The sequence below is a fragment of the Coturnix japonica genome, chromosome Z (assembly GCF_054131305.1).
Source record: "Coturnix japonica strain WE chromosome Z, WE-NBRP24, whole genome shotgun sequence".
NCBI classification, from domain to species: Eukaryota; Metazoa; Chordata; class Aves; order Galliformes; family Phasianidae; genus Coturnix; species Coturnix japonica.
In genome coordinates this window covers 58,447,777-58,461,977 of record NC_140702.1, presented here as the reverse complement: position 1 = coordinate 58,461,977, position 14,201 = coordinate 58,447,777, and the positions used below count along the sequence as shown (strand labels likewise).

The following is a 14,201-nucleotide window of genomic DNA, read 5'->3' as shown; positions in this document are numbered from 1 at the left end:
CCTTGAGAACCTAGAGAATAAAACGAAGTGTCACAATGAAACTACAAATAAGACCTGGCTATCTCCATATTTTAACTACTGTTTGCAGTAGTCTTCACAACCCAAAAAATCACGCAGCAGAATTAGCAAGAGATTCAATGATGCAGAGAACAAAGAAAGCAGAAGTCAAAACACCTGAGACTGCTCACTGGTGAGGAAAAGGCCACAAGTAGATTTGCTTAAGCTTCATGACCAGAAAAGATAAAATAAGTATAAACAGTTACTCACCAAATCCTAGACTCGCCAAAATACTAGAATCAGGAGCACCCTCTTCAAGTTTCAGGCAGATGAAAGCAGTAATGCATTTGTATATTCAGCATGCAGTGAATTTCCAGATCTCACTTTCATAAGAGATTTATGAGTCAGACAGTATAAGCTGCTTCAGAATGGTATTCAATAAACCCACAAATAGTAGATACATAAGCAGGCATTTAACAAGACTGTACAGAGCTGGACTTCTAGCATATTAAATATAAAGCTCTGGATACAAGGGAAAGACCATCAGAGTGCTGGAACACCTTCCATACAAAGACAGGCTGAGGGAATGGGGCTTGTTCAGCATGGAGAAGGCTGTGAGTAGAACTTACTGCAGCCCTCCATATTTTAAAAGGGATTATAAACAGGAGAATAATAAACTTTTTTACAAGGTTAGACAGTGGCAGGACAAGGGGGAATGGTTTTAAACTCAAGACTGGATGTCGGGGTAATTTTTTAATGAGAGTGATGGAACAAGCTGTCCAGAGAGGCTGTGGACACTCCATCCCTGGTGGAGCTCAAGGCCAGGTTGGATGGGGCCCTGGGCAGCGTGGTCTAGTACCAGAACTGGAGGCTGATGGCCTCGCCTGTGGCAGGGGGTTGGCACTGGATGGTCTTTCAGGTCCTTTCAATCCAAGCCATTCTATGAAAGACAAAGGCACCAGACTGCAGGCAGCAGCAAGACTGGCCTGATTTCCATGAATAACCTCACCTGCTGCCAGCATGCTAGACAAACCAGTGTGCTCCACTGGGACATTTGTGGTTAGCTTAACTTGAGGTGAGAAACAACACTCCAAAAAGACAGAAGCACTTAATAAGCTTAAAAAAAAATAAATAAATAAAAAATCCAACTCCCCAATTTCAGTACAGCGCTATTTACAAGATAAGCTTTCCCTTACTTTCCATAGAGCAATCTTACTAATTTTGTCTTATGTTCACAAAGCAATCTCCTTTCCAAACTGTAAGAAAAGCCTAAACCAAAAGAAACAAATAGAACCACTGATTTCCAATACAGTACAAGGTTTTCCAACTCCCACTGGTTATCCTCCTGACCTATTTGAGCCCTCTGCAACTCTCAGTTCTGAGGAAGTAATTAGAGTTGTAAATATTATTCAGAAGATAAATGCGACATTAGCATATGACATTCTGGTATTTTCTGTTCTGTAACTCATTTTTCTTTTTCTGTGTCAGTGAAGGTTTTCCTTCAGTTACTGCTAATGATATTTGCATTTTTTTTTTCTGTCAGAATAAAATTAGTAGTTGTAGAAATAATTCGACATCTTCTTAACTGTGGTCTTTTTTTTTTGTTTCGTTTTGTTTTTTAAGACTAAACATAATTTGACATCCTCCTGCACATTTACTCAGCAATTCCTTGGAGTTATTTGAAACAACTTCACAGACAGCTTCTTCGAAGGATTTTAAAACTGCTTCTGAAATTACCACTCCAGTCTCTGTGTATTTTTTACAGGTCAAAGTCTTTCTTGTTTCAATACAGATACAGTATGTAGGAACAAAGGCAGATTCAGTCAAGGCCGTCTTTAGAACAGCACTGAGTTTTAGTGGTTGCAGAAGTTTTCCAGCTTTTCTGCAACAGAATTTAAGATCGTGGTAGATGAAAACAGAGCAGTGAATACTCTCTGCCAAAAGACTGAGATGACTTGGCCAGATTTCTCCCTCCCTTCCCCCCTTCCTCATTTTGTTTATTGCTTAAATGAATGGCAGAGACCTCCTTTTCATGATTTTGTTTTCTCTGAAGCTGACAATAGCTACACAAACAATAGCTTCTTGCATCACACAGAAGACTTCTAGCAACACATCTTACAGATGCTTTCAATCAGTACTATTTTCCTTTTTTGATCTAACCTATCAAATAAAGCTTTTTTCTCCTCTTATTTTGCAGTATTACACTAAGTATGAATATTTATTATTAGTTTATTTCAGAGCTGTCAAACATCGCCCCTGGTTAAAAGGCAGAAGCCTTACCTTCCATACACATTTAAAGCCTGCATTCTGTCTTACCTTAAAAAAGTTATAGGATTTCAATATCAGACCATTAAGAGAACTTTGAGTAAGATTTTAACTCTTCTGAGTGGTTTCATGAAAGCTTATTGTGTCTTAAAAATCATGTGGTTGGGATTCACATTCACCCCCCTTCATCATCACCTGAATTCCTTATTCCATTAAACTGTCAAGATAAACTTGGAAGTTTAATTCATACATACAGTACAAAGAGCATGCACATAAATCAACTTAATCAGCAACTTGGAGTATTGTAGAAATCAAAACGTGCATCTGCTTTTCAGAAAGAACTAATTTCTGTTTAGCTCTTCTAAGGACAGAAATAGGGCCTAAGTATACTATTAAAGACAAAGCTTTACACAAAGCTCTCACTCTACCTCCCTCTACTTACATACTTACTTGGTGGGTTCTAGCACTGAAGGCAATTCCTAACTTACTAGCTGGTGAGGTAAAGAAGACAATGAAAATACTCATATACGGGACTGCACAGAGCTTTCAATGCCTGATGGATGCCATGATAAACTCAAGTTTGCACTTAACTACCAAGCGTCTATGGAATTAATGATACCTTGAAAGCAAAACAGCATCCTTCCAAATGAAAGGCATGATGATCCCACTGCAAATAATGCAACCAAGGTCAAAGAACTACTGCTATATGCAATATGTTATATATTTGACGTTACTTTATTTCTGCTTGGGATTTCACAATTGTATTTTACAGTGTCCTGGGATTATCAGTGTTGCAAGTACAGTGTGAGTGGCAAAGAACAAGCAGACTTTTCCCTCTATGATTATGGGAAATTTCAAATTTGCTTATGCCTGATTCAGCCAGCACACCACCATGTAAAAACAATAAGCTACACTAGAAGCAGCATTATTTGAATAAAGAACAAGAAGTCCCCCAATTATATTCAAGCCTTTAAGCAATAATTCCCCTCACTCTTTTAAAGACTCAAATATAAGATCAGACTGGGAGCCTCTTCAAATAAAGAAAACTGCAGAGATGAAAATGGTTCTGAAAAAAAAACAGTTTAGTTACAATTTACCTGTTTGAAAATGTCAGTTAAAGCTCTGGATAGAAGCACAGTTATACAAAGTTACCTCTAAGAACTCTACTTACTGCTATGCTCTAAGCAATTCTAAAATTAACTTAGGCTCACAGCAACATACAAGAACTGAATTTAGACGGTAATAGTAATCAAATTCTTCTAGGTATGCTCTGCTCATGTAAACAACTCCTGTCACCACAGGTGACATAAATATATAATAAATAAATAATAAAAGCATATATCTGATAAATTAATTCCCTTTCCTAGAAAAGTTAATTCCAAGGCAATTCCTTACACAGCATTATTTGTCTTATTGATACAAATTCTAGTTTTAAATATTTAGCAATAACTAAATTCAAAGACACTAAAACTAATTCTGCATAACATTCTCCACCAGTGCAATGGCAATACAGTCTTCCTTACATCCTCCCTATCCATGTTGGCTATTTTTCCCCAAAGTGATTAATAAGGGACAGAAAAGAGCAGCAAAGTATAAGAACCACTAGCCCCATATTCTGCCTCCAACAGTGGTTTTACTCCAGAAAAGCATTTATCAGGATAGATAATTTTCACCAGATTCTACTAAATCAGTAGCTTATGGATCTTCTAAGCCAATAATTGGCTTGTTTATCATGATACTTTCAGGAATAGGAACAAAATGCATTTCCAGGGTATCAGACAGTACCACTTCATAGCTACATATTTACTACAGAATTCAAGGCATCCCTTTGCAGAGGTCATAGTTGTAGGAAAATCATGTCAACCATCTGTCTATCCCTATATTTGGAACACCGTAACAAGCTATGGTCTTTTTAATTCTTGGAGTGAAAATTTAAAAAAAAGAAAGAAAATAAAACTGAAACAAGAGTATAGCAACAATGAACATCCTACAGAAAGGTACAAGGACAGAAAAAGAAGAAAAAGCACATGTCAGAACAAACAACATGAACAGGTTCACGGATATAACCAATAGCAGTTTATGACATCTGGACTGCCATAGTTTTATTTCCATATCCTCCCTCCATCCTACACATTTAATGAAAAACTAACACTGATGCAGCAGGCAGACAAAAGCCCAGAAGTAACCAGCCTAAACAGATGTAGAATCACATCCATAGTCAAAATGACTGCAACGAGATTAATTTAGCTAAGAGCCTGGAAGTCTTAAATTTTATTAAATAAAATAAATAAAAGTGTTACACTTCCCCCAGAATCGTGCAACCTAAGTTTGGAAATACTAAAAGCACCTATGTGTCTAAACAACATTAACTACACTATGGAGACATAATAAGAAACTGATTATCAAAAGCAAACATCTTCTCAAAAACTATACAGAATTTCAAAACTCATCATGATTGACCACACAGTCTGTTTACTGCACCTTCTCTCTACTGAACAAAATTCAGCCTCCTCAGGATCCCTTGCTGCAGACTTCTGTATCTTCTTCTTTCATTGGAAATTACTAACTCTGAAAACCTAACATAATCCTTAAATTTATCTAAAAGGCACTGTATTCTTTTACTCTGTAATGTACATTTACAGTGAACACTATTTTAATGCTGACAGTGGGCTGGCAACACAATGCTCTTCCTGATCTCAAGGTTCTAGAGATACTGTACAGCAAGGGTGGCAAGATTACAGAATAAACAATACAACGGGAGAGATGTTTGAAAAGATACATCACACCTGATGCCATAAGCAATAAATACTAACAAAGGAAGAACTTAATAGAGAGCACAGCAACAAAATGAACTTCCCCCATTCCATTACTCACAAGCACCAATAAATAAATAAATAAATAAATAGATGGCACATTCCACAGGTCAATCCAACAGAAACTCTGTTCAGTTTTGCGTTCCAGGAAAGGGGCTCCCCTAATAAATACTTCATGCTGTTCAACTTTTATTTTTTTTTTAAACTGTCTTTGAATAAGTAGGTACATTAAAAGAACTCAAAGGGATAATTCTTCTTTTATAGCACAGAACTATTGCTGTTGCAAAAGTATTTCACTTGGACATGACCTCTTTTCAATGATTCATCATCTCTTCCCACCTCATCAAGGTGTAAAGCCATGCCTGGTGGCATGTTGTCAAGAAACTGTACTTCAGTTCATAAAGCTGTACAAAGGAAACAGGAGTAAAACTGGGACCCTGCAACAGGCTACTTACTATAGGGAGTGGGTAGAAAGCACAATAACTAGCGAACAGATATGAAAGACAAGATTCCCCTATAACATAATGGAAGGAAGGGAAAAAAAAACAAAACAAAAAAAAAAAGCATGCAATATAAGCTGTGTAATCCAAGGAGCCATTACAGCTCTATATTAAACACAGAACAAAAAGATGAGAATGCTTGAGAATGCTCTTTGAAGATTAGGATTTCAACTCCTGTCATTCAAGAACTATTTATACAAAACATAGAAGACCTACATAAATATGTGAGAATCTTCCAAGTTACAAAGAAAATCCAAGTTCTGCATATCAAGAGCCAAATGCTTCCTTCGCGTGATATTAAAAAGGCCATGGCAAACTTAACACATCCTCCTGGTCAACATTTTGGTAGCGACCATCCCCAGAAAGCCTGGGTACAACAAAATGAGAACCTGAACAGGATGAGGAAGTCTGAAGGTCAGAACCTCTAGCCCTAACAACAATAGCAGATTTGAAGCCCTGTGTGTGATCTGACCACTAGGGAAGGACAATAAGACACTGTGTCAGCATGGCTTACATGGGGATTAGGTAATTGAGTCAAATGATTTAAATGTGGTAACAAAAAAGACAATCACAGTGAAATAACAGATACATGTCACCAAAGGAAAGAGTAAAAGCACATTATCATTTAAACTTATCTTTCAGAAACTGCAAAGTAGGGTGACTATCTAAGCCTGAACAGAATTTTTATAGAGGCATTGTATCTTCTGTGTCGCTATAAAATTGTTGTTGATATTGGGAGCTGCACATAAATGTCAAGATCATCATACCAGATTACCCAAAATACAGAGGATGGTGTACACACTGACAAACCTATTTCATGGAAATTGGGCTTCAGAAACAATAGAAAAATAAATAAACAAATAAATCACAACTCTTACTCCTATTTAGAATCCTTTGATTTTGAAAGCAAGACAGTCATGTTTTCGCAAGCCTAAGGACTAAGGACAGAGTAGATGCCAGTGGGCTTCTAGAGTAAATGGATTTTCTTTGACCATGGTCATCAGTGTCTGGTGCTTCAGTGACACATAAAATCCAAAGCAGATGATTACAAAATAACAGTCACCAAGACAAGATTTATTCCTGCTTCCCATCCGTTAGAGATTATTTAGACTACAGATAGGTAGAACATAAACTGCCTTTTAAGTCTGCCTGTGCTTCTGGTGTTTCTTTAGGCTTTAGTAAAGAACTAGATACTCCCACCATCCATACCAACATCCTCCCTAAAACCGTGTTATGCTTCCAGCATTCACATCCTCTAGTAATAAGTTCCACATGACTACTGTTCCTAGTTCCTACTCTTTTCCCAGTTTGAAGTTTTCTCTTTCAAGCACTTCTCCTGGCACTTTTATTAAGACAAAAAAAAACAAAAAACAAAAACACAAGCTCATGATCTTTCTTACAGCATTTTTCTTTCCCTAGAGGTTCTATCCAGCCTTCAGTTACTCTTCCCTTACAAGGAGGTCCTTTCACTTCTCCTCTGCTACATTATTTCCGACACTGTGAGAACACCATTGTACCCTCCCCCCTTTTCAAATGAGCAATTACATAATTCATTCCTCTGCTCTTCTAGGTAGTATTTCAGATTTGCAGAGACAAGAGAGAATAGGAACAGCCTGAGGAAGAAACAGACAGAACACAATTGGACTGGAAAAGTAAACGAAAAATACCCATTAGCTTTCCAGAGGTCCGCAGGGAATAAAACAGATTTATCCTATTTCATCAAGAGACTGAACTTAAGGAAAAAAAAAATAATTGCAAGTTATTCTTTCTCTGTATAGTTGTATAGATCTTCACACAAGATTATGGGGATAATGCATAAGAAGTGAGGATATGGCTGTCAGTTCACTTGTGAAGCAGTGGGTTATTTTTTAAGCAAGGGGAATTCATCACAAGACAAATGCCTGCATTTAGACCTCAAAAAGAAGCACCTCTGGACAGGGACAAACACCCACACAGCCCACACTCCAGCTCTTCCGTGAGATAAGCACGTATTTCATGACTGGAACTATAGTTACTGCTGGCAGTTCACAAGCTGAAATGGACAAGCTCGTCCCCATTTCCAAAGCAGATTACCAAAGCATATTTCAAGTAACACCCATAAGTTACATTGAAACATGTAGTAAATTTCAGTATCAGAATGGATTATAAAAAGCTGAATAGCTGACAACTTGTGTCTTACATTACATGAACATAACAAGTTATCCCAAGCAACTGTAACTGGAAATATTATCTGTAACTCTAGACAACTTTTATACCAATGTTTATCCAACTGAGAAAAAACAGATACACAGCAAGCAGTTCTGTAGCGCCAGTCCTTGAAAATGCTGGGTTTTATCCAAATACTGGTTTTCATGCATTTTTGGCCATAAGTTCCAGTAATGCCTTCCATTTGTGCATCTACTTTCTACTCAGACATATAAGAAATCTCATATAAAACACTTAAACCTAATTAGAGCTTTTCAAAATGACAACACAACTTTTCTTTCTAGAAGGTTCTGGTCTCATTCTCACATTTATTTTGTTTTATATGTTCATATGTTCTTTGCAATAATTTTGTAGTGAGCAAAGATGACTTTTAACTGTGATATTTTTACAGAGAAAAAAAAAAACACAAAAAAACAAGCTATTACCTTAGCCATTATTATTATTTAGAGAAAAACAGAGCTACCTGGAATTAATAAAGCATTATCTGGAGTCTAAAAATCATTCAGTGTAACTGATGGAAAGATGAAAATATATATATATATACTCTTTAAAACAAGTCCATTCAAAAGAAGGAAAAGGAGTTCTTTAAGATTAGACAGTGTGGGGAAAAAAAATGCCCAGACTGACCAATGTAATGCTTCCTCAGAAAATGTCTCTACGTTTTAACCATGCCTTCAGCCTTGGGCAGCTTATATGATATCAGGCCCTGATGCTGCCCAGAACACAGTTCTGGGTTTGGCAGATTCAGGGACCTCACTTTGGTTATGGAACAAGATCACAATTAACACCTTCTTTTCATCCCAAACATGCATTTTCTGATACTTCTGAGGTCATAGACCATTTGACAGTCATTCAAATCCCCTAATCCTGCAGAAAACAATCATATTCAAAAATCTACTAAATTAATGCAGTTAATACATTACATCAGGAAAAAAAATATTGGCAACAATGAATGAGACAGCCAGTAAGACCAACAGAACTGGCAGAGGCACACTCTCTTTGTCAGAAGCAGCTAGATCAATCTTGATTGCCTGTGCAACCACAGCCCAGCTTGCTAATAGCTTACCTTCTGAATGGCAAAGCCATCTATATGCAATTAAGTGTGCTCTGTTCTTCAGTATTTGTCTCAAAACACTCCTCTCTAAGCCCCGTGAACATCTCTACCATCAGTCCCAATGGAAAGCAAGCAAACACTGCAACAACCAGGATCTGCTAACCCTGGTACAACTCTACAGCGTGGATGCTCACACAAGGAGCACACTAATGCAAATACTCAAAACTCTACAGCGCTACAATGAAAATAACTGCTGAGATGATGTTCCTCCATTCTGCTACTGATGGGTAATATTTAACACATTACATCTCATATTCAAGTGATGCAGCAAAACATGTGAATTGTTAACAGGAATGAAAATTAAGTATTGTTATGTTCAAGAGTTAATGTTCACACTTCTGGCTTCAGAACTGAGCAGAAACCTGAAGAGTATGAAAAAGAAGAAAAGAAAGAAAAACACAGAAGCACTGCCATGCCTTATCTTCAACAAGACATTTCCAAACAGCCAGTAATATATACGAAAAAATGGACACAGGCCTTGAAAAACAGTAGTGCAAGTTGCTATGATGGAGTTTTCTGAAGCCTATTGAACTCTGCTGGAGTTATGCAAATAACTATTGGACATATCTGATTTTTCACGTGAAACACAAGCCATCAAGCACAAATTGAGGGCTTGGTGTAATACCACATCCAGCTAACAACAAGCATTTGAATTTTTTGGTAGGGTTCTGCTTGATGGGAGATGGAAAAGACATGATGCACAAAGACTTGCTACTCGTTTCTGCCTCATGAAACCACGCTGACTGTCTCCATCTCTTCTCCCCTTCAAAACATCTGGCTGTTATCAAGCTCCCAAACACTGCAGAAAATAAAACATCTTCCAGAAGAAGCCAGCAGAACCCCACCCTGTGCTCGGAGGTCTCAGACCTCACAGAGGCTGGGAACGGATGACACACTCCCACTTACACCAGAGATACGAAGGCACGAGCGACGTGCCTTCCCATTCTGGCAGAGGCCGCGACCAGCACCTCGCTGTGGCACAGCACCCTTAATTCACACGGGCTTCCAGCCGGCCCCAGGCAGGCTGCGGCCAGGGGACGCCGGCGAGACAAGGAACACCGGGTCCCAGCAGAGAAGGAGACACCCATGGGCACAAAGAGCAGGCACCTTCCGTATATTTTAATCACATCAGAAATAATATCACCAGGCCCTCCATCACGAGACGGCAGCGTCCAAAGGCATTCATGCCAACGCACGCCGCGCTGTCATTTTCTGACACCACAGCTACCACGCCAGAGCGAACGCCAAGTTCTCCCCGTACGCGAGGCGCCTCCATCACCGAACCCCATCCCCGCAGGCCGCCCTCCCTCCCTCCCTGATCCTTCCTCCTCTCCTCCCACCCACGCCCCCTCCCCCCGGACCCCACGCGGCTCCCCCTCCCCCCTTCGCTCGCCCCCCGTCCGCCGCCCCTCCTTTCCCCTCCCCTCGCTGCCGCAGCCTCCCCGTGCCCGGCGGCCGCCGCTCCCCCGACAACCGCAGCGCCGAGCCCGGCCCCTCCCCGGCCCCGCGCACACAATGGGCCCGGCGCGAGGCCCCCTCCCCGCCCAGCCCCGCGGCGGCAGCCGCTCCGCCGGCCCAGCCCGGCCCCTCCCGGCCCCCCGCCGCGCTGACCATCGCTGCGTTTGATCTCCACGTAGATCCCGATCTGGATCTTGCCGAAGTTGGCCGCTGCCATCGCTTCATGGGGTAGCCGAGAAGAGAGAGAGAGAGACGCTGCCGGCCGGGCGCGCGCGGAGAAGGCGCACGCAGCAGCGAGAGAGAGAACGAGGCGGCTGTGGGAGAGCGAGAGGGGAAAAGGGAGGGAGGGCTGGGGAGAGGGAGGGAGGAGGGGGAGAGAAAAAAGGCGCCGGCCGGATACAACAGGCGCCCACCACCACTGCGCCTGCGCGCTTCGCCGCAGCGTCACAGCGGGACCGGCTGCCGGGAAGGCGGGGGTAGCGCAGCCGCTGCGGCCTTGGATATCGGCCGTCCCCCCGGCTCGGCGGAGGGCGGTGCTGGGGTGCGTGCACGGGGGCGACCGAGGTGCGGCCGAGGGGCTGCCCGGAGGCGCTCGGTTCGTTTAACGTTCGGCGTTGCCGTCCGTTGGGCCGGGCCGCACCTCCCGCACCTGTGGCCGGCTGCGTGGCTCCAGATGGTGGCTGAGCCGCTCTGAAGTTTTATCCTAATAGCTTTATCCGCCTGCTGTCTGCTCGCAGGGTCGCTGCTGGCAGGTGGAGCGGCTCGCACCCACCTGCCGGCACATCTCGAAGCCGAGTAAGGCCGCGCTGACAGCAGCATCCCTCCCTCCGTCCCCGCTCCGTCTCGGTGCGGAACAAAGCACAGTGCGCGTTCATCGTTTCACAGCCGTGACCCTGATGCCAAAGTTGGGACGCTGCCTTCTGGGTTTCTCCTCGTGGTTCCAGTTTCCACATAGCCACAGTGGATTAACATTGCCCTTCTCACACAGCTTTCTGGTCACCTTGAGCAGCATCACAGTAAATACCCCTTAGCACACAGCCTCTTCTTTCCCCGGTAAAGCCCATCTATTAAAAATAATCCCCCAATCCACACTCCAGCCAATAATGCCTAACGAGGGCTGACACCTCAGTGAGAGCCACAGCCCCTCAACCTCTGAGCCCCACAACTTCCTTGTCTCCACTTTCAGACCTGCAGTGAAACCAGAGCAACCCACTTGGCATTCATGACTTTTGGCCCCTGCAGGCCTTCAGAACGCATGTATACAAGTGCACACGGAACAGAGCCAGAGAGGAACTGGCAAAAGGTTAAACAGAAGCAACTGTCTTGCATAACTTGGTTGCTTGGTTGCAATTTGTGTTGGCATCTGTTCTGGTGTAAAACACCCTTTTGGTGAACTGCTAAGGAAAAAAAAAAAGCAACCAGAAGATGAATGAAAGTATAGCTTTTTTTATTTCTTTTTTTTTAATTTTATTCCTTTTTTTGCTACTACTTTATGAGTTTTAAAAATATATTCTTGCCCTTCATTTTTTTATATGAGAAATTTAAGTCTTGAATCACATTGTCCATGGAAAACATTACTCATTACAGTTATGCTGGAATTATGATAGTAAAGGCAGTAACAATTCATTTTGTCTTTCTGGTTTGCTCGGTGCCTATTTAATTTACACTCTTTACAATTACAAAATAATATTGCATTGGAAAACAGAGGTGCTGAGTGGTGTAGTCAATACAGTAGAAGAAAGGACACCTACGAGAACCTAATGAGGTTCAATAAGGCCAGTAGGTCAGGGAAATCCTAGATGTAAGTATGGACTGGGAGATTAACTCCTTGTGAGCAGCCCTCCTAAGGACTCGGGAGTCCTAATGGGCAAAAAGCAGGATGTGAGTCAGCAGCGTGCACTTGCAGCCCAGAAGGCCAACAGTATCCTGGACTGCATCAACAGAGGGGTGGCCAGCCCAGGGAAGGAGGGGATTATCCCACTCTACTCTGCCCTTGTGAGACCCCATCTGGAGTATTGTGTCCAGGCCTGGAGCCCCCAGAACAAGGAGGATGTGGAGCTGTTGGAGTAGCTCCAGAAAAGGGCACAAAGATGATCGGGGTGCTGTACGTCTCCTGTGATGAAAGGTTGAGGGAGTTGGGATTGTTTAGCTTGGTGAATAGAAGGCTCCAGGGAGACCTCGCTATAATCTTCCAGTACCTGAAAGAAGCTTACAGGCAAGAGGGGGACTGATTTTTTTATGCAGGTTGATAGTGATATCTGTACGTGGCCTGTTTGCATGTTTTCAATATATATTTTTTAAATTTTATTAGTTTATTTCCATATGGTTTCTCAAGGAAATTCTAGATTTTGACTCAGAAAAATCATAAGGCTGCCATATGGGTGCACGATCAGTCCAAAGAAAATAAGAAAATGTGAGGTTCACAGACCTCTAATGTTATCTAGAACATCACTCTGCTGCATATGGAAGCTTTGGTCCATTTCAGTCGGTTTGGAAGGTCAGCCAGAAAAAATGGAGAAGAGAAACTGTTGTTTACATTTACCCCTAAAACAAATACATATACCTAGATTAAACTAATTTCACTTACTGCTTTATTATTGCAATATGAGCTGCACATCTAAAAACCATCTGCATGCAGAAAAATGGAGCATTGCTAGGTACCAGATTAAAATCAAAAAGTGATGAAGGGTAGGAATGTATGCTGGGCTCTTCAAAGAAGAAGGCATGAGAAAAACAATGTTCATTTGGTAAAGCTTCAGCTTGCTCTATTGCAACAACTTCCACTCATGCTCTGTATCTGCAAACTCAGTGACAAGATTTTTGCTTTTTTTTTTTTTTTATATCTGTTTATGTACATTGGCCAAATTAATAATGGTATTTAACATAGCAGTCTGAAAAGTCTCAAAAGTCACAAAGTAATAGGTGTACTGAGAAATAACAAAGCTCAGTACGCTTATTGCAGTGGACAGTGATGTGATCATTGTGACTCTGATTCACACATTACATCTTCTCTTTTTCATTCCATATGTTGCTGCTGAATGTCATGGCCAAGGAAGCTATGTGTCTGGTCGTATTTCATTATGCTTTTCTACTGATTGTATGGAACATAAGCAGAATTCCTGCAAGATAGCAAACTACTTCAGAAAAATCATGAGTAAAGGCAGATGAAACTATGTCTCCTCCCAAGCCTCCTGCTGCCAACAGGTAAGTCCAGAACAGCTATGTTGTGGATATTTAGCCTTTATTCTCCTCTTTTTATCCTGTCTCTCAGCTCTTCAGAACTTTAACAGAAATCTCAGAGGCTTTGTAGTAAAACAGCTGGACTTTTCATCGGAATGAAAAGAATGCATAACTTACAACCTTCTGCAACCCAATGCAACATTTTGATCAGAAGGAAATCTACTGTGCCATACTGCTTGTGAAAATGGTTTTTGCAAGAAAGTATCTGCATTGTAGCTTAGTCTAATGGCTAGATCCCATCTTCACAACCTATCCTGCCTTGCAAAGACAGGATGGTTTCTTTGTCTGTTCTTAGAAGTTATCCTGGAGCTTTCTATATATTTCTGCATCATTAGTGCGCAGTATTAGCAGTAACAGATATTCTTACCTTCAGTACTTTTGCCTTAGCACAAAATTTTTTAGAAAATTTTTGTGTAGGAATTTTAATGCATGTAGATTGTTAGTTTGCTTGTTTGCGTATTTGCCATCCTATAATGCTCTTTCATAAATGCACTACTTGCAGATAGTTTGCAAGTAATTGAGTTTGATTCCACATATCCTGTAAGAACACATATGAAATAAGTATACTGTGGTAATCCCAGGCTTGCTTCTAAGTACTCACCTACGTCT

The 14,201-nt window shown here is 41.3% G+C and overlaps 1 protein-coding gene across 4 annotated transcripts in view; it reads right to left on the bottom strand.

Moving 5' to 3' along the window:
* The window catches only part of KIF2A (kinesin family member 2A), a 50,241-nt gene extending 39,467 nt beyond the window's left edge, over positions 1-10,774 (bottom strand). For all 4 annotated transcript variants that reach the window (XM_085528596.1, XM_085528600.1, XM_085528597.1 and 1 more), the window contains exon 1: positions 10,506-10,774. In XM_085528596.1, the coding sequence (XP_085384722.1) occupies positions 10,506-10,569 (64 nt within the window). In that variant the 5' untranslated portion in view covers positions 10,570-10,774. The remainder of the gene's footprint in view (positions 1-10,505) is intronic.
* Between the last annotated feature and the right edge of the window lie 3,427 nt (positions 10,775-14,201).